The 25,428-nt window shown below is 31.5% G+C and overlaps 6 protein-coding genes across 6 annotated transcripts in view; 4 read left to right on the top strand and 2 right to left on the bottom strand.

The window, feature by feature from the left end:
- Positions 1–396: 396 nt before the first annotated feature.
- On the bottom strand, positions 397–1,618 carry LOC111684492 (ras-related protein Rab6-like). The gene has a single exon (XM_023446671.2). The coding sequence runs from the start codon at positions 1,261–1,263 to the stop codon at positions 613–615; it is 651 nt and encodes a 216-aa protein (XP_023302439.2). The 5' UTR covers positions 1,264–1,618; the 3' UTR covers positions 397–612.
- A 502-nt stretch (positions 1,619–2,120) lies between these two features.
- On the top strand, positions 2,121–3,304 carry LOC111684488 (myb/SANT-like DNA-binding domain-containing protein 4). Its single transcript, XM_023446668.2, has 3 exons — positions 2,121–2,604; positions 2,674–2,772; positions 2,839–3,304. Exons 1-3 carry the CDS (start codon positions 2,232–2,234, stop codon positions 3,207–3,209), a joined length of 843 nt encoding a protein of 280 aa, XP_023302436.2. The 5' UTR covers positions 2,121–2,231; the 3' UTR covers positions 3,210–3,304.
- A 2,151-nt stretch (positions 3,305–5,455) lies between these two features.
- LOC124421357 (trypsin-1-like) lies at positions 5,456–6,529 on the top strand. Its single transcript, XM_046956418.1, has one exon. It carries the CDS (start codon positions 5,492–5,494, stop codon positions 6,311–6,313), a length of 822 nt encoding a protein of 273 aa, XP_046812374.1. The 5' UTR covers positions 5,456–5,491; the 3' UTR covers positions 6,314–6,529.
- A 1,650-nt stretch (positions 6,530–8,179) lies between these two features.
- LOC111684490 (trypsin-1-like) lies at positions 8,180–9,073 on the bottom strand. The gene has a single exon (XM_023446670.2). It carries the CDS (start codon positions 9,059–9,061, stop codon positions 8,255–8,257), a length of 807 nt encoding a protein of 268 aa, XP_023302438.2. The 5' UTR covers positions 9,062–9,073; the 3' UTR covers positions 8,180–8,254.
- An 8,278-nt stretch (positions 9,074–17,351) lies between these two features.
- On the top strand, positions 17,352–23,121 carry LOC111684487 (sorting nexin-2). The gene is made up of 8 exons (XM_023446667.2): positions 17,352–17,674; positions 20,198–20,319; positions 20,402–20,556; positions 20,619–20,788; positions 20,850–20,966; positions 21,041–21,484; positions 22,403–22,555; positions 22,635–23,121. The coding sequence occupies exons 1-8, from the start codon at positions 17,513–17,515 to the stop codon at positions 22,683–22,685; spliced, it is 1,374 nt and encodes a 457-aa protein (XP_023302435.1). The 5' UTR covers positions 17,352–17,512; the 3' UTR covers positions 22,686–23,121.
- A 1,129-nt stretch (positions 23,122–24,250) lies between these two features.
- Positions 24,251–25,428, top strand: part of LOC124419504 — a 3,763-nt gene continuing 2,585 nt past the window's right edge. Inside the window, exon 1 of the mRNA XM_046949269.1 lies at positions 24,251–24,882. Coding sequence (XP_046805225.1) covers positions 24,251–24,882 — 632 coding nt within the window. The remainder of the gene's footprint in view (positions 24,883–25,428) is intronic.

Raw genomic sequence — 25,428 nt, 5'->3', positions numbered from 1 at the left:
AATTTCCGAAAATCACTAAATCATAAATAGTTCATGAAATAATTTTTAATAATTATATCGGAACAAAATTATTTTCAAATATGAATAGGTCCATATTGACAATAGCTGCCCATATAAATCGCTCTTTTGAAAATATCATAAAAGTGAATTTATAACGATATGTGCAAAAATAGGAGTAGTATACAAATATTTATGATTTCTATATATCACTTTTATGTCGTTATAATATTTCTACATTAATAAAAGCCACTTGTGGTCATACTATTTTGAACATACACACAATTTGCATTTATATATATTTTGAAAGAAATTAATATAGAATCTAGGTTTTTTATTGAATTACATATATATCGATATAATAATGTAATGATTAATTAATAAATGCAAAAAAAGTTGAAGAAAAAAATTTTATTTTTCTAAATTAGTGTTAATTTTTAGAACCTAAAAATTTTTTAGTAAAAATATGTTGAATATATACCAGGATATATCAACATTATTAGAATTTTGAAGTATTTTCTGAACGTTAAATAATGAAAAAAGTTTATATTTATTAACAATTATTGGAATTTCATAAAAATATTAAACAAAAATGGAGAATTAATAAAAATAATCTTAATTTCCACAAGAACAACATGTTTTATTATCCTTTTTACTTTCCTCTTTATTCTCTAATTGATGCGCTAATGAAATTGGAATATCTTCGGAAAATTTTCGGTTTGCAGTTGGAGTCGTCGGTGAATCGAGTTCTGGCAGTGCTTGGCCTACACGTATAAACAATTCCTTTACATTATTTCCATTTTTTGCACTTGTTTCAATGAACATGGCATTTAATTCTTCAGCTCTACGTGCTCCCTCTTCTGACGACACCTGCCGCTTGTCGTGCAGATCACTTTTATTACCAACTAACATAATAATGATTTCATTACCACGTTCGACGCGTACATCTTCGATCCATTTGGTAGTCAGATCGAAAGATTTTGTATTCGTGACATCGTATACTATCACGGCCACTTTTGAATCCCTTATGTAGGAGGGTATTATGGAACGGAAACGTTCCTGTCCAGCTGTATCCCACAATTGGAGACGTAGTGTACGATCTTCTAAGTAGAGGATTTTTGATAAGTAATCAATGCCCACAGTGGCCTTGTATGTGGTGTCGAAACTGTCATACATGAAGCGAGTAATTATAGACGTTTTACCCACACTATGTTCTCCTACGAAAATCACTTTAATTCTACGCATAAGTTTTACACCGATCGACATTTTTAATTTTATTTTACACAAAGCTAAGGTATTAAATTAATGTTTTAGAAAATATAAAAAGTTTCTTTCTTGCTTCTGTCCAATAACTATTTAATTTAAAAGTTTTAAGTTCTATCCATTCGATCAATACTTTTTCTTGCGTTTGTACTTTTTTATAATTTAATTTTGCTGCATAATAGTATATTTGTTGCGGTTTTCGTTTTCTTTATTTCTTACAAGTAAATTTATTTATAGTAATCGTGTCATTATATTGAATAATATTATGCATTACGAATTAAACGATTAATTATTTTAATGTTTATAACAAGAACATAACTATCACTGAACTGCTCTAGTTCTGTATTAGAGCTGAACTAGAACTGAACTAGACTGTTCTATAACTGGCCTAGAACTGAACTAAAATTAAAATAGAACCAAAAATAAAACCTTTATAGAACTGAAACTAAAACAGAATTAATCTAGATTCTAAAGCTAAACTTAAACTGAACTGTTACGAAAACTAAACAAGAACCGAACTAGTATAAAGCTAAACCAGTCTTATCAACTAATTGTTAATTTCCATTAGTTTTTGACAAAATATTTGTTATTTTTCAATACTTTGTTATTTTCAGTAATTGAATATTTGAGTTTCAGTTTGTTTTTACACAATACAAATTTGAATTGTCTTAATTGTAAATTAAAATGGTGTAGAACTAAAATGAAAACCCTACAAAATGTTTGCATCAAAATAAACACAAATCACTGTATTAACGACAATTCAATAACTAGGCGTACAGTGGCAACACTTTATAGTACTAGTAACGATCTGGCAAGACTATTAACTTTAATCATGTGTTGTAACCAAACAAAACAAATAATTATTTAGGGTTTAAACGAAGATTAATCTCATTTTCCTAATTTTTCATTTTTTATTAAATAAACTTAAACTTTCAGTTATATTATAAAAATTTTAAATTTAGGCGCTCAATATGATGTCACAGAATGTAAATTTGTTTGCTAATGCAAATGCAGAAAGAACAAAACGTAGCAGTAATTTTTCCTCCAAAGAAGTCAAGTATCTGATACAACTAGTTGACAATAGAAAAGATATTATCGAATCAAAGAAAACTGATCGTACAGCGTCGGAGGAAAAGGTTAAAGCATGGTTGGAAATTGAAGAAGAATTTAATGCCGTTTTCGAAGACTATCGATCGGTTAAAGTGTTAAAAACGAAATATGAAAATCTTAAGAAAAATGTCAAACGTAAATTGCCAACAAATGTATCAAATTTGAGCGTATTGAAAATAATGCAATCCGGTGAGCATGCAGTGACAAATGAGCCATTATCGGATTTAGAATATGGTAAGTGTTATACGTACAGAAATTTGTTTATACCTATAGATATTTTTTAAATTTGTTTTTATTACTTAGATTTATCAGAAGATGAAAACACTTTACACACTAGTAATGCTTCCGATGTTGATATGAAACCACATGCACCGCTTAATGAACAAGAATTAGATGCAGCTGGTTGGTTTATATAGCCACAAGAAACTTTGAACGATTTTTAATAATTTTATTTTTTTTTACTTTTAGCTGAAGAATATGTATTTGAAACACTGCTTTTTGGTGAAGCTCAATCTTCTACTTCTTCACAGCTGGTACAAAAGCCTATACCAAAGCCACCTCAACCGCCACCATCCGAACAATCAAAAACTCAATTGCAAACAAAAGTTGAAAAGAAAAAACCTGCGATTGATGTCTGGGAACAGGTTGCTTATAAAAAATTGAAAAAACTTGATTTAGAGATGCATATTATCGAAGAGGAATGGAATTTAAGAAGAAAAAAATTAGAATTAGAGGTTGAAAATGCACGAATAGAAAATCAATTTAAAGAGGAAAAACTTAAAATAGAATTAGAATTATTTAAACAAAAATTGCAAAACATTAATAATAATAGCACTTAGTTTGATGTAGTAGAAGTGAATGTTATATGATTTTTGTAAAAATAAAATAAAATGTTTGCATTTCTTTTTGTTAATAAAAAAATATAATAATAATAATAATAGTTAGATAGTTATACTTTGATTAGATGGTTATAAATGCAATACCAATTTATGAGCGATGATGAAGGTGGTTTCGCAATTTATTTATAATTGTACAATATGTTTCATAATATTTAATAGTAACTTCAGAGTACAATGTATCCATTTTTCACAGGGATGGAAAAAGAGATTTTGTTTCAGTATCAAAAAATATTTCAGAGAGTACATTTTTAGATCTCAAAGTACTTAGGATAGGTTGATAGGTGTACTACATCAAATCCGAAAAAATGGAACCTAGGCCACAATCGGGCCTGTTGTGCGCTCTTTATCATGAAAAAAGGAACTGAATGAATTATTCCAATCAGTGTTAGTCAGGAATGTTATTTCCGGAATAACATCACTTGGATCTATCTTCGACGAATGCCTCGCAGTGGCAAAGAAAGTGCTCCAGAGTTTCACTGTCCTCTTCACATGCTCTACATACGTCTGAATCCACATGTCCAATTTTGCATAAATGTGCTCGTAATCTTGTGTTTCCACTCAGCACGTACTATCATACTAACTTCAGACTTGCTCATTATGAGAAGATTTTTCTTCTTGCTCATCTGGGTCACCCCATAGGATTTTCGTAGTTCTACCCACTGTTTCATTATTCCAAGAGGTCTTATGGGATTCTCTCACCCATATTTTTAGTTCAGCTTTTATTGCATCGAATGGTTTTGTGTTTGTCAGTTTAACTGCCTTGAGCTGACTTCCCTTTAATGCCATTACATTCGCTCTTTCGTTACCGACTACTCCCGAGTGGGAGTGAACCGTGCCTCTGGGAGAGTATTCAGTTAAAGCTTTCTTACAATCCAAAGTACTAAAATATTTTTTTTGATAAAAGTTTGTATTTTCTGAAATTTATTTATACATTTTTAAATTAGAATGGGCGTTATATGGTGTCCGTCCCTCAATGTTAACATCTTTGATATAATTTGATGAAGTTTTCCCAGGAAATGCGTGGTATCTCATAGCTACGATACAAATATTACCACGAAATTGTACTTTGTAAAATGTTATATTTAAAGCACTCATGGCGCTGTTATAAAGTCTCGAAAAGGGACAAATATTGCGTTTTCTCAAAACTCAGGACATAATATCTCAGATTCTAGATATGATGGAGAAAATATTTTAAATGTTAAAGAAACTTTTATCCCCATATTCTAATTCTCTTGTTATTTCAAAACGATTTATTGAAAATTATTTTAACAGAAAGATTTACTACCGGTTAAACGATAATCGGATATTGAGATTGTAGCCATGAAAGTATCAAATAAGACTCAGAAGTATCACGGTACTTTTGCACATCAAATAGTATCAAAAAAAGTACCATCGTACCAATTTTGCCAACCCTGATTTTTCATGATTACATTTTAAATACATATCACTGAAAATAGAACTAGTCCTAGAATTATGAAGAGTTTAGAAATTTACAAGAATAGAACTAGACATGAACTGAAAAATATAATTGAACTGACATTTAACTAGAACAAAAATTGAACTTGAGCTGCACTTGGGCTGAACTTTAACTGAACTAAAACTGACCTAAAACTAAACTGCAACTAAACAAGAACTAAAAAAATACTGAATTAGAACTGAACTAGAACTGAATTAGATCTGTACTAGAATTGAACTAGAACTGAAAATGAACTAGACGTTTTCCGACTGTGGTTTATATTTTTGAATTGCAAAAAACCCTTCAAATAAAAAAACCTATTTAATCTATAATAAACCACAGTACAGGGAAGTGATAATAGAAAACATTGAATGACAGTTTCTTAAAATCTTTAGATAAACCTAAACTATTTACGATTACTATGTGTTGTTGGTATTGGAATTATTTATAATTTTCCTATGAAGTCAATAATTTTGGACAAGTTATTTAATTAAAAAAAATCTTGTTAAATAATTATTAAAACAGAAGACATTATTAAATAAATAAAAATTAAACAAACATATTTTTTTTTGATATTTCGCTTTATGTATGTTCATATGTAGATCTATTGCTTCGGAACAATGTTTGTATGTAGAAACATTTCTTATCAATTGTTAATTCTTGATATTTGTTTTCTTGTTTATTTTTTCTTAATAAACTCAACTGTTAGCCTGAGAATAAAAAAAATGATAAAATTACAATCATATTCAGTTGAGAAACTTTCGCAATGGCTAACGTAACACCAATGCTTTGGCTGTTAATTTTCGCACTGGCCAAATTGGCAAATGGTCTAACAACTACATTGGAGCCATCTATGAAGATGGGCCGAGTAGTGGGCGGTACTAGTGCTGCTGTTAATAGTGCACCATTTATAGTGTCATTCCAACAGAGCGGTATACACTATTGTGCTGGTAGTATTTTGAATAAGAATTGGGTACTTACTGCTGCTCATTGTTTGGCCTCGAAAACACAAGTGAAAAGTACCACCATGGTGGCGGGCACTATTTATGTTGCTGGTACTGCGTCTACCACACAAAAACGTTTCATAGATCATTATGTGGTGAACGATTTATATTTAGGCGGTACTTCACCCTACGATATAGGTTTGGTATATACGAAGACACCTTTTACCTGGACAAATGCGGTAACTGCCGTTACTCTACCAGTCAGTGGTAGTACACTCTCTGGCAATGCTGTTCTCTATGGCTGGGGTAGTACTTCTAAAAATAACAACGCTGTATATCCCAACACTCTGCAAGTGGCCACAGTTCCCATTATACCCTTAAAAACCTGTGAGTCTGCTTTAGGACCTAAAGGCAATGATGTGCATAATACGAATGTCTGTACTGGACCTCTAACTGGTGGCGTTGGTATTTGCACTTCGGATTCAGGTGGTCCATTGGTGCAAAATAATAAAGGTAAACATGTTCTAGTTGGCATAGTCTCTTGGGGAAAATTACCTTGTGGTCAAGTCAATTCACCATCGGTGTTTGTAAAGGTTTCATCGTTTATTTCATGGATTGCCGCTAATCAAGTGATACCAAAATAAAACGCAAATCACCAAGAAATTTGCAGAAATATGTATACTATTAAAATAATCTTTTTTTAATAGTTTAGATTAAATTTTATTTTAAAATAAATTGACGTTATCACAAATTTGGGTTTCGGTACAGTGATGTACAGTGAAAATGGTTCAATTAATTTGTTTTATATGTAATGTTCAGCAAAATAAAACGAAAATCATCAAGATATTTGCAGAAATATACAATTGAAATATATTTTTTTTAAGTTTAAATTTAAATTTATTTTAATATAAATTAACGTTATCATAAATTTCGGTTTCGGTGCAGTGATGTACAGTAAAAATTTTTAAATTATTTTTCTGGTATTGATTCGGAAAGTGTAGTCTATAGTCTAAACAATAGTCCAGTCTATAATATAGCCAATAGTCTAGACAATAGTCCAGTCAATAGTCTAGTATATAGTCTATAGTTCAGTCAATTGTGTAGTCTTTAGTGTAGTTTATAACACTACTTTATAGTTTAGTCTATAGTCTAGTCTAGAGCCTAGTCAAGTCTATAGTCTAGTCTATAGTCTAGTCTATAGTCTAGTCTATAGTCTAGTCTATAGTCTAGTCTATAGTCTAGTCTATAGTCTAGTCTATAGTCTAGTCTATAGTCTAGTCTATAGTCTAGTCTATAGTCTAGTTTATAGTCTAGTCTATATAGTATAGTCTATAGTCTACTTTATAGTTTAGTCTATAGTCTACTTTATAGTTTAGTCTATAGTCTAGTCTAGAGCCTAGTCTAGTCTATAGTCTAGTCTTGAGCCTAGACTAGTCTATAGCCTAGTCTAGAGCCTAGACTAGTCTATAGTCTAGTCTAGTCTATAGTCTAGTCTATAGTCTAGTCTATAGTCTAGTCTATACTCTAGTCTATAGTCTAGTCTATAGTCTAGTCTATAGTCTAGTCTATAGTCTAGGCTATAGTCTAGTCTATAGTCTAGGCTATAGTCTAGTCTATAGTCTTGTCTGTAGTCTAGTCTTTAGTGTAGTCTATAGTCTGGTCTATAGTCTAGTCTATAGTCTAGTCTATAGTCTAATCTATAGTCTAGTCTATAGTCTAGTCTATAGTCTAGTCTATAATCTAATCTATAGTCTAGTCTATAGTCCAGTCTATAGTCTAATCTATAGTCTAGTCTATAGTCTAGTCTATAATCTAATCTATAATCTAATCTATAGTCTAGTATATAGTCTAGTCTATAGTCTAGTGTATAGTCTAGTCTATAGTCTAGTCTATAGTCTAGTCTATAGTCTAGTCTATAGTCTAGTCTATAATCTAGTCTATAGTCGAGTCTATAGTCTAGTCTATAATCTAATCTATAATCTATAGTCTAATCTATAGTCTAGTCTATAGTATAATCTATAGTATGGTCTATAATCTAGTCTATAGTCTGGTCTATAGTCTAGTCTATAGTCCAGTATATAGTCTAGTCTATAGTATAGCCTATAGTCTAGTCTATAGTCTAATCTATAGTCTAGTCTATAGTCTAGTCTAAATTCTAGGCTATAGTGTAGTCTTTAGTCTAGTCTATAGTGTAGTCTTTAGTCTAGTCTATAGTCTGGTCTATAGTCCAGTGTGTAGTCTGTGTAGTCTATATCCTAGTCTATAGTCTAGTCTAGTCTGTAGTGTAGTCTAGTATATAGTCTAGTCTATAGTATAGTATATAGTCCAGGCCATAGTCTAAATTATAGTCTGATCTATTGTATAATATAAGTCTATATATTATGTATATTTAAGCCATGAGAGCATGATTTCAGTTGAAGGGGCATATTAAGTTTATATTTATATTATCGTTCTTTTTGCACTGTTTCTACAAGTAGTTACTATGGAACACATTAAAAAAATGACAACTATCTCATTTATATTTTTTTATTAATAACCACGCATTAATTGCGAAATATGTATTAATTTCCTTACACAATATTTTATTAGGATGTTACAACCTGATTGGCAGATATCCACGAAATGAACGATGAAACTTTTACATATACCGATGGAGAATTAGCCTGGCCGCAAGGTAATTTTCCCCATGAAACTATACCAATCAACAAATTCTCACCATTAACACTCTGCACTAAAGGACCACCAGAATCTGAAGTACAAATGCCAACACCACCGGTAAGTGGTCCTGTACATAGATTTGTATCGTGAACATTCGATCCCTGACTGCCCAAAGCAGACTCACATGAACTTTGTGATATAATCGGAACTGTTGCTACTTGTAGGGTTGTGGGATAATCGGCAGTATTAGTTGTGGAAATACTACCCCAACCGTAGAGTAAAGCATCACCTGTTGGTGTGCTACCACTAGCTGGTAGACTAATTGGGGCAACAGCATTTGACCAGCTAAAGGCATTGGATGTATAGACCAAACCGATATCATAGGGAGAGGTGCCACCCAAATATAAATCATTTACCACATAGCTATCAATGGAACGGGTTTGTGTTGTAGCTGCCGTACCAGCCACATTAACACTTCCCGCTACTAGAGTAGTGCTCAAGACCAGCGCTTTCGAACTTAGACAGTGGGCAGCTGTAACTATCCAATTTGCATTAAGAATACTGCCCGCACAATAGTGTACACCATCCTGTTGGAAGGACACTATAAACGGTGCACTATTTACAGCAGCATTAGTACCTCCTACCACACGTAATTCCTTTGTGGAGCAATACGTAATATGCGGTAATATTGAAATAATCAAAGCTAACGATATTGAAATCAATCCTCCCGACATGATGAACACATTAAAACTATTAAAATTTAAAATTCAACGTAAATACTTGTATTAGTTTAAATTTAAATGAGACACAAAATAAATTGAATTAAATTAAATTAATTGATAAGACTGACTATATCTATAAAGAAGAAAGTAATAAAAATGTACATACGTATTTATCTGGAAAAATAATAATAACAATAACATACTATATATTATATTTCAATTAAATTTAACAACTTACATTTTTAATACCCTCTTCTCAATTTCTGATAAGATTGTCCTCCGCTAATGACGAATTAAAAAATAAATCTGAAAAAGCTTGAAAAGCTCACACACAACCGAGTATTCACTATAAGATACTTTTTAGTGTCTCTTGTGATATATTTTACCATTTAATTTAAATTATCCGTTAATGGTTGGATTTAGAAATCCTTTCTTTAGTCAAGGGACTAACATGCAAAAATCAGCATACTCTCATCTAGCTCCCATAAAGGATCCAATTCCAAAAATGGGAGGATGTTTACTACATCAAATCTGAAGAAATACAAAAATCTTATATAGTGATATCGACGTTTATAATATCAGTTTCCTTGAGGTAATTTCTAGAAATTTTCCAATAAATTTTCAGTAATATTCGGAATAATATCAATTCCAAGATATTTGCATATAATTACGACGAAAGCCTGACAGTGATATAGAAATTGCTCCAGAGTTTTACTGTCCTCCTCTCTCTTTGCTCTTCATTCTCCACTCAAAATACATGTGTACCATTATATTAACCTTAAACTTGATCCTTTTGTGGGTCTTCTCATCCTGGGATCTATGATTTAAACTTCTTGCTGTGGGTAAATATGTTAACCCGTATTGACGTGGTATATATTCTAATCAATCTACGCATTCCGCCATTGTTTGGTGTACTGCCCGGTAGCTGGCGTTGTTGTGGAATCTGTAAGAGCTTCCACATAAATTTTCATATTTCCGGAAAATGGATTTATTGTTAATAATTCTCTATGGAATATAGAGGTATAATCTGTAAGTGCTTCTACAGAAATTTTCATTCTTCTAGAAAATGGATTTATTGTTAATTATTCTCTATGGAATATAGAGGTATAACAACAAAAATTTTGCAATATAGATCGAATATCCATAGATATCGTATTGTCCATTAAATCCTTAATCGGTCCATAATTGACAATAACTTCCATATAATGCCTACTTCCAAAAAACTATGCTAGAAGTGGCTTAGATCCACCGTCATAATTTCTGCGGAACGCCACAAAAAGCAGGGATATTGGATCTTCTACAGGTTGGTGATCCTGATCTCATAACTCAAGATTAAAAGTTCATCAGGGTCTCCCTACCTGTTGGTAGCTCCAGAAGGATTGAGGCGTTCCTAAACCAGGAGTCTTCAACGGTCTCGTTCGTACAAGGACTTTACCAGTGGCTCAAAATCCATGGTATAAACGCTGGCTTTTACATAGAACATTCTGGAACAAAAGTTTCTTTCAAGCTTCCAGAACAATGTAGAAATTTCAGCCATAATACGGACTGCAAACTGGCTCAGGTATTACCGATAGCCAGGCAGCCCTTAGGGCTCTAAGTGGTGTTTACACAAGATCAAAAAATAATCCTAGAATGCCAGGCATCCCTTAATGAGATGGTGAAACATTTCAATAAATCAACAAATTCCTAGTAATACCATCGCGGACTCTCTTGTCAAGGTGGGTTCCTCACTTTCAAGAGCGCACAAAGCAATTCGTCAACATACAGCTTTCAATCTGCAAACGCTCTTTTCATGAAAAACTATATGAGCTTGCGCAATGCAGATGATCGACTGAGGACATCTGCAGACAGGCGAGGATCATGTGGCCATCTTTCAACCCATAAAGATCCTATGCTCTTCTTAATATTCCGACAGTTAATCGAGAGTTAAAAGACCTTAATGCTGCATGTAGGAAGACTATACTTACCCAGTAATAATCGTCAACAAACTGGTTTGGTTTAGGAATCCACAGTAACTAAGTCGAAGTGTTCTATTACGCGGACCGTATTATATTGTTCCATGTATCACAAAGGTATCAATTTACTGGACTCGTGAGTATCCCCAGTAAAGATGTTGGCAAGATAAACAGATATACTCGAATATATTTCGTATACATGCAAATCATTCTATTAAAAAAATTTACTATCGGACCATAATTTATCATAGCTCCCAAATATAACCCCATTCTGAAAATCAATTAATCGTAAATAACTGATTACTTTAATATGATATTGGAATACAATTTTAAACGAATACATATGTATGTATGTCTGAAAATTTAATATTTGACAAAAACGAATACAAAACTTCGACATATTTTTATAATAAAATGTATTAAATCCTGATTTTAAACCTATGAATATGAAGTATTCAAAAATCCGACTCTAAGGGCGCACAGTGGGGCAGAATGGAAATTTTTTGGAAATAAATCTGGCGTTTCTAAACGGCGTGAGCGTAGCCAAGGAGTATTCGAGTTTAAGTTTTGAAGATGAACCCCGCAGATGCTCCAGGGACGGAGCTGTGGCGGCTCAAAGTAGGGTACCTACGACATGTAAAATTTTTAAACTTGTGCCATTTTTTTGTTTTTCACCCAAATACAAAGATTTTTATATTTTCTGAAAGCGCTCGACGAGATCTTGAAAAAACATGCTTGGACATACTACTTATCTCTTATAATATCCGAGTTATAGGCATTTAAAAATTTAGTGACACAAAATTTACCATACCTTGGTCCGCCTTTTTTTGAATACCGGGCGTAATTTTGGACCAAATGGACTCAACAAAATTTTCAATAATATACAAAAAATTTCAGATCAATATCATTTACAGATCCAAAAATATACGTTTTTTAATTTAAAAATTCAAAAAATTTTAGATTTTTGCCGTTTTTTTGCTTAAAATGTGTCTTAACTCTTTTATTAATAAAATAAAATTTTCTTTAAGAACATATAACAATTTTATAGTTTTCTAAAAGGTATCTTTACGCAGAACGCTTTGGCTTAAAAAACTTGTCCTATTTTTTGAAAATGTTGCCACTGCATCCTTTCGAATATGACCTATTTTTTATCAAAACTTCAACTTTGGGCGACATGTTCTAAAATCCCAAAGCTGGGATCAGAAAACTGAAAGCAGTTTTGGAAACCTCAATATGTTTTCTATTTACTCCAAAATTATTTTCCCAGCCCTGAAAGAAATGTGGACCCTATGGGCAAAAATGTAAAAAATCCCATTTTTGGGATTTTCATTCCTATTTTTGGGAATTGCGGGATGCCCTTTGACCTTTTCAATTTTTTTTGCATTTTCTTATTTGAAATGACAAATTTAACAAGCGTTGAAGATGTCATTGAGTTTTGTTCATAAATAAAGATATGATTTATATAAAAATTTTAATAGGGTCGCAGATAGCTACAACAATTTAGTCCATATTTATCCCTTAATATCTTTTTTTAGTTAGATATGAAAATTCTTGACCCTTTACAAAAAATTCAAGCCAATATCTCAATTACATTCAAAAATATGTTCATTTAAACCTGTGTCCTTTAATTTCATCTTTTTCATATTTTAGTATTAAGTATGACAGAACATACATTTGGTGTTGAATAAAATATTTGGACAATTTTTAAAAATTATTTAGTTAATTATTTTATTAAAGACTATAACATTGTATATACAATAAAAAATATAATTTTATTATGAGCCACGCACAACAACACCTAAATCATCCCACACAAACCACCTTTCCCGCCCACCGAAATATGAAAGATTCCTCACTTCCTGGGCTTCTTCTGTTAACTCTCCAAGTGGAAGAATATTCGATTCAATTATTATATGACCATGACACAATACCTTGTGTACTGTTGGTGTTAGTTCCCTCCATGGATACAGATACAAGTAATTTAGAAATTTCAGATGTATATTCTCCAAATCGATTTCCATTAATTTTATGTTTACTATTCAGTGCCATTAAAATAGTGTTAACTCTTCGAAGCAACTCCTTGTCGATTCCAGTTATTTTTGAAGTAATTTCAAAATCACGAAAAACCCTTCTCGCCGTATTACCGCAACTTGGAAGTGGTTTGTCGATGTTTAATCCCATCTGAACTTTAAATTCTTCTTGGATTCTGCTTTTTTCCGCAGCTCTCAGTTCTTTCAATTCTTCATTATTTTTTGTTGATTTAGTAAGATTCTCTGGCACACTTCTATATTTGAGGTCGTATGCTATGTGTAAAAAGTAATCCAAAAATCGTATTCTGGCATGAAGTAGTGAAATTCCGAAAGACAGGACTTCTTCATTAATACTTCTGCTTTGTCTATATTTGAGAATTGCGACTTTTTCTCATTACATATTGAGCATCTCCAGAAGGAAGAAGTTTCTGTTATGGTATTGCTGACCTTTCCATCAATCATTGTTAAGCTTAGCTGATATGATACGTTAATAGAGAATTCCTTTATTTTTATGCAAATGGGCTCCAGTGCATTTATTTCATCTTTTAAATATTCCACTAAATCTTTTGTTGTTTTCTTTGACTCCTTTATATATTCTAATCCAATGGGTCTATAAAAATTTTTTGAACCCGGAGTTGTATTGATCCACATATCTTCAAATGAATTTCCGATGCTTGACGATGATGGATTAAGGGAATATGAACGAATTCGTAATGGCACTAATGATGACATAAATACACTTTTGTAGTCTGCTAATGTCCGACTTCCACAAGCTTGTTTGTATTCTGGAAGTGCTGATAAACCGTCAAATCCCCACTTACACATTAAGACAACATCACAGTTATGAATTTTCCTTAGTTGGTCTTCTGAAAAGTCTGACACAATTCTTGATGCTGTGTTTTCGAGCAAAGATGATATATCAATACAGGCTTCCACATCATTAACAGCAATAGGTGATGGTAGGATAGCTTGTTTTTTTCCTGGATCGCCTTGTATGATGGTAATATATTGTGTCCTTTTTCATGGAGTGCTTTCCTTAATATTTGGTACTTATTTCGACTGAGACCCAGTTCCAACATAAGCGCTATTGCTTCCTCTTCAGTAAAATTTGATTGTGATGTTGGAGTTGGTATACTTTCCACAATTCGCTTAAGTCGTTTTGGTGATGCAGTAGGAAGAATAGTTGCAATATGTACGGCATCCATAGGTTGGTTTTCCTTTTTCAGCATTTCGTTAAATGTATCAGCAATTTCCTCATTTGAAATTGAAAAAGTTTTTTTGTGACCCTCTTTTTTTGACCTTGAACATAAGTCTTCGTATGACTTGCAAGGCGCTCCTGCTGATGTGTTGTAAGTTGAGATTTCCGTAGTAGTTTCCATCCAACTACAAAATTTTAATCGAAATTTCTTTTGATTTCCATCCACAGACTTACTTTTTACATCAAAAAGTTTTCAATTTTTGATATGCCTGTTTTGTCTACTTTTCTACTATATGTAGTTTTTATATAATTTGAAATGTCTTCAATACTTTCTGACCCTTTTGAAGATACACTCCATAAAACGGAACACAACTCTTCGTACTTTAATTTAATCTTCATTGTAGATTTATTAAACATGGTACTTAAAATCTGAGAAGTTTACTTATATACCAATTCTTGTCATTTCCGATACAGGTATTCCAAAGTAAAAAATTACGAACTGTCTACCTATTAACATTTAGGACTATATTACTATAACCTGTAATTAGTCATTGATATTTCTTATTAGTGAATGAATCGAAATTATCATAATTTTTACCTACATGATCATAAACGAAACAGAACGAAATGATCTGTCGAAAAAATTTAGGTAAAAAATAGTTATAAATTTCTGAAAATTTAAGCATAATAGGACCTTTCAATTATAAGGATAAGCAAACAAATAGAAAATATGTAAATATAAGATTTAAACATGTTTTGTCATATTTAATACTAAAATTTAATTTAACATGAAATTAAAGGATACAGGTTTAAATGAACTTATTTTTGAATGTAATTGAGATATTGGCTTGAATTTTTTGTAAAGGGTCGAGAATTTCCATATCTAACTAAAATAGATATTAAGGGATAAATATGGACTAAATTGTTGTAGCTATCTGCGACCCTATTAAAATTTTGATATAAATCATAGTTTTAGAAATTTAACAAATATGTAATATATGACAAAATCTTTATTTATGAACAAAACTCAATGAAATCTTCAACGCTTGTTAAATTTGTCATTTCAAATAAGAAAATGCAAAAAAAATTGAAAAGGTCAAAGGGCATCCCACAATTCCCAAAAATAGGAATGAAAATCCCAAAAATGGGATTTTTTACATTTTTGCGAATAGGGTCCACATTTCTTTCTGGCTGGGAAAATACTTTTGGAGTAAATAGAAAACATATTGAGGTTTCCAAAACTGCTTTCAGTTTTCTGATCCCAGCTTTGGGATTTTAGAACATGTCGCCCAAAGTTGAAGTTTTGATAAAAAAATAGGTCATATTCGGAAGGACGCACTGGCAACATTTTCAAAAAATAGGACAAGTTTTTTACGCCAAAGCGTTCTGCGTAAAGATACCTTTTAGAAAACTATAAAATTGTTATATGTTCTTAAAGAAAATTTTATTTTATTAATAAAAGAGTTAAGACACATTTTGGGCAAAAAAACGGCAAAAATCTAAAATTTTTTGAATTTTTAAATTAAAAAACGTATATTTTTGGATCTGTACATGACATTGAACTGAAATTTTTTTTATATTATTGGAAATTTTGTTGTCTAATTAACAAGAAAAAATTGTCCATTTGGTCCAAAATTACGCCCGGTATTCAAAAAAAGGCGGACCAAGGTATGGTAAATTTTGTATCACTAAATTTTTAAATGCCTATAACTCGGATATTATAAGAGATAAGTAGTATGTCCAAGCATGTTTTTTTCAAGATCTCGTCAAGCGCTTTCAGAAAATATAAAAATCTTTGCATTTGGGTGAAAAACAAAAAAATGGCACGAGTTTAAAAATTTTACATGTCGTAGGTACTCTACTTTGAGCCGCCACAGCTCCGTCCCTGGAGCATCTGCGGGGTTCATCTTCAAAACTTAAACTCGAATACTCCTTGCCTACGCTCACGGCTGATCCCGATCGGATCAGCCGTTTAGAAATGCCAGATTTATTTCCAAAAAATTTCCATTCTGCCCCACTGTGGGGCGGGGTTCTTACTCATCAGTTAAACTAGGCTTAACTTGCTGTTAGATTAAACTCGTAACAAATTTAGGCGTACTTTAACCGATGATTGTGTTTTTCAGTTTTAGATTTAAGCTCAGTTAACTTTGTTAGTATTGCCAAGTTTTCACTCAAAAACATAAGCAATGAACAGCTGTTTTTTGCCAACAATACTTTTGTAAAATGGAAAATTTTCGAAAAATATTAAATAAACATTTAAAACAACAATTAATAAAACAAAACAAATCAGAAAATTGCAATTTACCTCAAATATTATGTTTTTGTTCTTCCGAAATTGTTGTTTTATTGTTTTTGTTAATTGTGTTTTCTCACTTATAACTTGAGTTTAATTGGCCAATTACACTCAGTTAAACTAAGATAATAAGTAACTTTACTGACAACTGAAAAACACGAAACATATATTAAATTAATTGGCCAATTACACTCAGTTAAACTAAGATAATAAGTAACTTTACTGACAACTGAAAAACCTGAACCTGGTTTAACCAAAGAATAAAGATTATCTTTATCAGAAATTAGCCCTAAGAGCGGGTTTTTGAGTTGTCAATCAAATTTTTAGATTAGTTAATCTAAAAATAAATAGATTCTGATGTTAATTCCCTTTGATGTTTTTGAGTACAAGATTAAACTTTGCAGTGTTGCCATACAATACAACAGAAAACGTCACTGTTTGTTATTAAATTGTATCATATTGTAAATGTTATATAAAAATTAATGAAAACTTAAATTTAAAACAGAAAAAAGTATTTTGAAGTCCGTATAATTTATACTAATTTGTTTGCATCAACTGTTTACATTTTTGCATTTCTTGCTCAAGTTAAAACCACCTCCATTGGTCGCTTAAACTAACAAAATTAACTAGTTAATTTTCATTTCCGATGATTAATTTTAATTTAAGCACTAATCCTTCACCTAAAGATTGGCCCTAAGAGTTGGAAAATACGATCCGGCTATTTACATTAAACTTAGCCGACTGTAATCTAATATTAAGACAACGGCGAAATTTTAAGTGTCAGTCGCTAACGCCGTCATAATTAATATTTGTCGGCGCAGATCTCTAATGTGAATTGGAAAAAATAATTGCACTTTTGTGTTTTTTATTGTTGTGTGTGCTTATTATTAACAATTGATAAAAAAAAGAAGAATAAGAAAATATTGTACATAATTTTCATAATATATTCCAACAGTAAGAACAAAAACGATAAAATAAATACATAAAATGTCTATGGAAGCTGTCGATGATATGCAACGTGAATTTGCTGATGTAGATATAAATAACGGAGACTCGAATAATGAAGATGATGAACAGGACGAGGAGGAGGAAGTACCATCGCCGGCGGTGGTGGGCAATAACAATGGATTAAATCAAAACGTCATACATGTAAGTGGTCGACAAGTAACAAGTTGATTGAAATGCAATATTACAACAAAAAAATTAAAATCCGTGAATTTAATAGGATTTCATTAAGGCCTACAGCTTGCGTGTCACTTTCATAAAATCATTCATTTATTATTATATAGAAATATATTCTAGTTGATTGTTTCCATTAAATGATGGGCGGTGTCTTGAGTGTAAAAAGTACTAATATTTCTAGTTGCTATTTTTTGTGTTATTAACATGTTTTTTGAGATTATATGTAGATTTTTTGTTTTTTATTTAAATTTATTCATTGTACAATTTTGTGCATTTTTTTGCTGATTATTTTTTTGTTTAAATTAGAGGTTTTTAAGCGTTACCAGCATTTGTTGCTTATCAGAAAAACTTGTAATTAATAAAATAATTTATTTTTTTTTTTTTGTAAATGTTTGTTCTGATTTCTATATTGACAGGGTATAATTACCAAAATAGATTAACAATATTAAATAATAATATTACATATACGCACATTACTGTACATTATGTATACCCACCAGGGATGGAAAAAGAGATTTTGTTTCAGTATCAAAAAATATTTCAGAGAGTACTTTTTTTGAACTCAAAGTACTTAGGATAGGTTGATAGGAGGATGTGTATTACATCAAATCCGAAAAAATGGAATCTAGGCCACAATCGGGCTGTTGTGCGCTCTTTATCATGAAAAAAAAACGAACTGAATTATTCTAATCAGTGTTAGTCAGGAATGTTATTTCCGGAATAACATCACTTCCAAGATACTTGGATCTATCTTCGACGAATGCCTCGCAGTGGCAAAGAAAGTGCTCCAGAGTCCTCTCCACATGCTCTACATACGTCTGAATCCACATGTCCAATTTTGCATAAATGTGCTCGTAATCCTGTGTTTCCACTCAGCACGTAATATCATACTAACTTCAGTTTTGCTCATTATGAGGAGATTTTTCTTCTTGCTCATCAGGGTCACCCCATAAGATTTTCGTAGTTCTACCCACTATTTCATTATCCCAAGAGGTCTTATGGGATTCTCTCACCCATATTTTTAGTTCAGCTTTTATTGCGTCGAATGGTTTTGTGTTTGTCAGTTTAACTGCCTTGAGCTGACTTCCCTTAAAAGCTATAACATTCGCTCTTTCGTTACCGACTACTCCCGAGTGTGCTGGTACCCATATGATGTGAACTGTGCCTCTGGGAGAGTATTCAGTTCCTACAATCCAAAGTACTAAAATATACATATATATATATATTTTTTTTTTTTGATAAAAGTTTGTATTTTCTGAAATTTATTTATACATTTTTAAATTGGAATGGGCGTTATAGGTTGATATGGTGCTCGTCTCTCAATGTTGAAGTCTTTGATATAATTTGATGAAGTTTTCCCAGGAAATGCGTGGTATCTCATAGCTACGATACAAATATTACCACGAAATTGTACTTTGTAAAATGTTATATTTAAAGCACTCATGGCGCTGTTATAAAGTCTCGAAAAGGGACAAATATTGCGTTTTCTCAAAATTCAGGACATAATATCTCAGATTCTAGATATGATGGAGAAAATATGAAATAATATTCGATATTTTCGAGAAAAAGTGTCAAAAAATATGTTAAATTTTAAAGAAACTTTTATCCACATATTCTAATTCTCTTGTTATTTCAAAACGATTTATTGAAAATTATTTTAAGAGGCAGATTTACTACCGGTTAAACGATAATCGGATATTGAGATTGTAGCCATGAAAGTATCAAATAAGACTCCGAAGTATCACAGTACTTTTGCACATCAAATAGTATCAAAAAAAGTACCATCGTACCAATTTTGCCATCCCTGATACCCAGTAAACATTGTATTGTGGATGAATTTAAAAAAAAACTGAAAGGAATTTTAAAATACACCACATCGTCAGCATTATTTTTTTGTACCAACCACAATTATATAGTACTCTATAGTATGTAGTCTAGCCTATAGTTGAAGTCATGTTTAGTAACATCTAGTTCAGTTCAAGTCTATTTCAGTTCAATTTTCATTATTGTAAAGTTATATCAGTGCTGTTGTTAAGTTCTAGTTAAATTTTTATTTCAAGTCTAGTTCAGCTTAAGTTCATGTTTTAGTAAAGTTATTGTTAAGGTCTAGTTAGGATATATTTCAGTTCTAGTTAAGTTCTATTTCTATTATGGTTGAGTTCTAGCTAAATTTCTACTTCAAGTCTAGTCTTTAGTTTATTTTAGTATTAAGTCTATACTTTAATCTATAGTCTAGTTTACAGTCTAAGCCATAGTAAAAACTGTCAATGTGTAAATTAAAATAATTTCATTTTTTTTCGCTATCATAATTATGTTTACTGGACTATTACTAATTGCATTAGATAGTATCTTATCATTTATGACAAAAATATAAAATAATAGTTAAAAACATGAGTCATTAATCCTAATAATTTCCCTTTAACGCTATTAAGCAAAGTAGTTTTAACTAATACTTTGAACTATAAATATTATTTAATAATTTTTTTACAGCGTCGCATATCATCTAGTAATATGCAAGATGTTCTCTCCGATAGTGGTGACTATTACATAGAAATCACAATATCCGAACCTCAAAAAGTAGGTGATGGTATGGGTTCTTATTTGACTTACAAGTAAGTTAATTTACTTATTCTCTAATAATAAATAACAAAAGGATAAACATATTTTTTTTTTTTAATTTTATCTTTCCCTAAGAGTAACAACAAAAACCAACATTCCAAAATATAAACGTACAGAATTTAGTACCCTACGACGTTTTAGTGATTTCTTAGGTATACACTCACTGTTGGCAAGTAAATATATTAAATTGGGAAAGATTGTGCCACCGGCACCTTCAAAAAATATATTTGGTAGGTGATTTGTTATTAAACATATGAAAACCTTCATTGCTAATTGATTTTATTAAATAAAGGTTCTACAAAAGTTAAAATGAGTCCCCAACAAAGTGAACCCGGCAATGGTACAAACTTGGAATGGGTTGAACAACGTAGAGCTGCTTTAGAACGTTATATCAATCGTACAGCACAACATCCAGTTTTAAGAGTTGATTTAGATTTTATTAATTTTCTAGAAAGTGATCAAGTAGGTGTTTCTTGTTTTTTATATATAAAAATATATTATGTAATAATTATTTTCTAAATAGGAATTACCTCGCGCTGTTAATACAGCAGCCCTTAGTGGTGCCGCAGTTGTGCGTTTATTTAATAAAGTTGGTGAGACTGTTAATAAAATTACCTATAAAATGGATGAAAATGATCCTGTAAGTGTTTAGTTGTAGAATTTCTTGATTTCTTTTTCTCATTCCTCTATTTGTTTTCCTTTTTCTATTTCCAGTGGTTTGATGAAAAAATTACCGAAGTTGAAAATCTCGATAGTCACTTACAAAAACTACATTCCGCTCTTAAATCTCTAGTTACTACACGCAAAGAATTGGCAAATCTTACTGGTCTTGTAGCTAAATCTGCTGCCATGCTTAGTACTTGTGAAGAGCATACCGGCTTATCGAGAGCTCTTTCAAATTTGGCCGATGTTGAGGAAAAAATTGAAATTTTACGTTCAGAACAATCAAATTCGGATTATTATATTTTATCGGAATTTATTAAAGATTATTTGGGCTTATTTACCGCCATTAAGTCAGTGTTTCATGAACGCGTAAAGGTTTTCCAGAATTGGCAACATGCTCAAATGCAATTGTCTAAAAGACGTGAAAATCGTGGTCGCTACGAGTTGAACAATCGTACGGATAAGTTGGAACAAGCACAATTGGAAGTTGAAGAGGTGAGTTGAGAAATTGTTTGTTTTTATGTTGAAAATTTCGTATGTATCCATGGGACACATAGTTTTCTATAGATAAAGAGTAGAGAACATTGTTTTTTAACCTTTTTTTGAAAAACATTTTTCCGATAATGTAACTAGAACTGAACTAGAACTGAACTAGAACTGAACTAGAACTGAACTAGAACTGAACTAGAACTGAACTAGAACTGAACTAGAACTGAACTAGAACTGAACTAGAACTGAACTAGAACTGAACTAGAACTGAACTAGAACTGAACTAGAACTGAACTAGAACCGAACTAGAACCGAACTAGAACCGAACTAGAACAGAACTAGAACTAAACTAGAACTGAACTAGAACTAAACTAGAATTGAACTAGAATTGAACTAAAACTGAACTAGAACTGAACTAGAACTGAACTAGAACTGAACTAGAACTGAACTAGAACTGAACTAGAACTGAACTAGAACTGAACTAGAACTAGAACTGAACTAGAACTGAACTAGAACTGAACTAGAACTGAACTAGAACTGAACTAGAACTGAACTAGAACTGAACTAGAACTGAACTAGAACTGAACTAGAACTAAACTAGAAGAGAACTAGAACTTAACTAGAACTGAATTGGAACTGAACTAGAACTGAATTAGAACTGAACTAGAACTGAACTAGAACTGAACTAGAACTGAACTAGAACTGAACTAAACTAGAACTGACCTAGAACTGAACTAGAACTGAACTAGAACTGACCTAGAACTGAACTAGAACTGAACTAGAATTGAACTAGAACTGAACTAGAACTGAACTAGAACTGAACCAGAACTGAACTAGAACTGAACCAGAACTGAATTAGAACTGAACTAGAAGATTTTTTGATAAAAAAATTATTTGGAATAAATATTTCATATTTTATTTCAGTGGCAAGTTAAAGTGCAACGTTGTCAACAGCAATTTGAAGAGATTTCTGAAGAAATTAAAAAAGAAATGGATCGTTTCGAAATGCATCGAATAAAAGACTTTAAAGCCAACATGATCAAATACATTGAAGATCAAATGGCACATCAGCAACAAGTGAGTTTATTAATTTTATTTTGAAACTTTAAAAGCAATAATCAAATAATTTCTCTTTTTCATAATATTTTTTTTTTAGATAATTACATATTGGGAATCATTTGTGCCTAGTGCCCGTGAAATTGTTTAAGAACAAAGTTAACAAAAACGCATTTCTTTCCTTATTTTTCAAGCATTTTTTTCTTAATTGCTCTTTTTTAGTTAGTTGTAAATCGAAATACTTCAAGTGATTACAACTAACAGCTTATAATAATATTTATATGTTTCCTTTAAAGCTGGGACCAAATGCGTTTAAAACAACAGTATATTTATGTACATTTAACGGAAAACAAACTTTGTTTATTTAAGGTTTATAACCTGAAAATAAACAAAAAAGGTTTATTTAAAAAAAAAAAACAAGTGTTAAACCTTAAAACAGACTTTGTTTATTTGTGGCGCATAAGCTTCTTTTTAAGCAAATATTGTTTATTATGAACAAAAATTCTTAAATTTGACTTTTCGTAGTAATTTCTTTCAACTGTTGCTGTAAAGTTTACCTCAAAATAAGTTTATTAGTTTTTTTTTATCATTTATTTTTCTATATAAAATTATATATATATTCCACGTTTAAATATTATTACTATTTCTTTATTTATAAAAATTATAACGTATTAGCTGTCATATTATTTTCTTTTAAACTTTTAAAGTTTTTCTTGTTTTGCTTTAAAATGGGCTTTATTTTTTATATATTATTATTATTATTTTTAGCAAAATACTTTAAAAGTGTGTAATTGTTAAATTTAAAATAAATAAAACAAAAAATTGGTATTAATAAAACATATTAAATATTAAAATTGCCTTCACATCTTACATTTTATATTAGTCACGTTTGCATTAGTATAATTAAATGTGTTTACATGAGAATCATAAAAGCGAAAAGTTTAATAAATCATAATTAAAATAAACACTTGAGTGTTAATTATACATAAAATAACATTAATGTTTGACTTTATTAATTATGTAAAGCAAAACAAAATATAATAAAATATTGTATTATTTGCAAAAACAAAAATATCTAAATTATGTATTTAAAATAAAATATTGAAATTTGTATAAAAAAAATACAAAAATAAAATGTAAAAAATGTTAAAGAATTTTTCTGATCATTTAATGACTGAGGCCATTGTGGCATGTTGGCTAGACTATAGACTAGACAATAAACTAGACTATAGACTAGACTATAGACTAGACTATAGACTAGACTATAGACTAGACTATAGACTAGACTATAGACTAGACTATATACTAGACTATAGACTAGACTATAGACTAGACTATAGACTAGACTATAGACTAGATTATAGACTAGACTATAGACTAGATTATAGACTAGACTATATACTAGACTATAGACTAGACTATAGACTAGACTATGGACTAGACTATAGACTAGACTATAGACTAGACTATAGACTAGACTATAGACTAGACTATAGACTACATTATAGACTAGACTATAGACTAGACTATAGACTAGACTATAGACTACACTATAGACCGAGGAAGTACATCGATGGAAGGCCCGATTCTTTCACAGAACTTGGAGACCTTATCATTGACCTGTTGGACTTTTTTAAGGACAAAAACAACATCCATCTCGCAATAAAGTGGCAAGTTAGGAAAATGCGGTCTGTGTATAATAAAGCGAAAAACGAGATGAACCGCGACACTGCCCAATCAAGCAGAGTTATTGCCGATAAACTTACTCAAACTTCCCCTCTAGTATGGCCGAAAAAGAGAGAGGAGAAGCGTAAAAAGGATAAAAACGAAACGCCGGCTAAAATGCCAAAACCGAAGAGAGCAAAGGGTAACCCAATAATACAAAGTGTAACATGCCCTGACCAAGAAAGCACAGAGGAATCTTCAAAAGATAAATCCGATAATGGAAAACAATCTACTACAACAGAAAAATGGTCGAAAGTAAAAAGTAAAAGAAATAAAAAGACGAATCGCGTTCGCAAGCCCCAACCCGATAAAATGATAATATCATCCAAAGGTGAAGCTTCATACGCCGATATCCTCCGTAAAATAAGAACGGATCCCGAACTGAAAGATCTAGGTGAAGAGGTCAGCAAGATCCGGAGAACACAAAAAGGCGACCTCCTGCTAGTATTAAAGTCAACCGGCAATAATATGACTGAAAGATTCAATGATAAGATTATATCATCATTGGATGGAAACGTGGACGTAAAGACCCACAAAGAAGAAATTGTTATACAATCTGCCAAAATAATCCTCCCAACAGAAGCTGCAAGAAGAGTCCTCGCTCTCCGTAAAATTAAAATAGGGTGGTCTATCTGTCGCTTAAGGGAAATGGTAACATTGACTAAATGCTTCAGATGTCTGGAATTCGGCCACATATCGAAGTTTTGTAAAGCTGATGCCGATAGATCTCACCAATGTATCAAATGTGGACTTGAAGGCCATATCGCCAAAGAATGTAAAGGAGAATTAAATTGTATGTTATGCGAAGCGAACGGGGGAAAGGATCTAAAACATGTGGCAGGGGGCTACAGATGTCCCGTTTTCCAGAAGGCTCTAGGCAACAGAACTAAATGAACTTTATTCAGCTTAATGTAAACCACTGCGCCATAGCCCAAGATCTCCTAACACAGAGCATCCATGAGCTAAAAATAGACGTCGCAATCATTAGCGAACAATATAAGAATCTAGACAGGAATGTATGGGAACGATGTTAGATCAAATTGTTTGCTTATCAACAAAAGTCAAAATTCTAATGGAGATTTTCTCCTTCATCAAGAAGACAAGATAAACAAATTAATAGAAGAAATTAAACTAGAAGATGGAAAGCTGAGTTCAATTCCCATGGATCC

Source organism: Lucilia cuprina, chromosome 2 (assembly GCF_022045245.1).
Source record: "Lucilia cuprina isolate Lc7/37 chromosome 2, ASM2204524v1, whole genome shotgun sequence".
NCBI classification, from domain to species: Eukaryota; Metazoa; Arthropoda; class Insecta; order Diptera; family Calliphoridae; genus Lucilia; species Lucilia cuprina.
This window is presented reverse-complemented; position numbering and strand designations above follow the sequence as displayed.

Coding starts and splice junctions, on each gene's coding strand:
- LOC111684492 (XM_023446671.2), bottom strand. CDS start 1,263: ATGTCGATCGGTGTAAAACTTATGCGTAGAATTAAAGTGATTTTCGTA.
- LOC111684488 (XM_023446668.2), top strand. CDS start 2,232: ATGATGTCACAGAATGTAAATTTGTTTGCTAATGCAAATGCAGAAAGA. Junction 2,605..2,673: donor ATTATCGGATTTAGAATATG/GTAAGTGTTATA, acceptor TTTATTACTTAG/ATTTATCAGAAGATGAAAAC. Junction 2,773..2,838: donor ACAAGAATTAGATGCAGCTG/GTTGGTTTATAT, acceptor TTTTACTTTTAG/CTGAAGAATATGTATTTGAA.
- LOC124421357 (XM_046956418.1), top strand. CDS start 5,492: ATGGCTAACGTAACACCAATGCTTTGGCTGTTAATTTTCGCACTGGCC.
- LOC111684490 (XM_023446670.2), bottom strand. CDS start 9,061: ATGTCGGGAGGATTGATTTCAATATCGTTAGCTTTGATTATTTCAATA.
- LOC111684487 (XM_023446667.2), top strand. CDS start 17,513: ATGTCTATGGAAGCTGTCGATGATATGCAACGTGAATTTGCTGATGTA. Junction 20,557..20,618: donor ACCTTCAAAAAATATATTTG/GTAGGTGATTTG, acceptor TATTAAATAAAG/GTTCTACAAAAGTTAAAATG. Junction 22,556..22,634: donor AAATGGCACATCAGCAACAA/GTGAGTTTATTA, acceptor TTTTTTTTTTAG/ATAATTACATATTGGGAATC.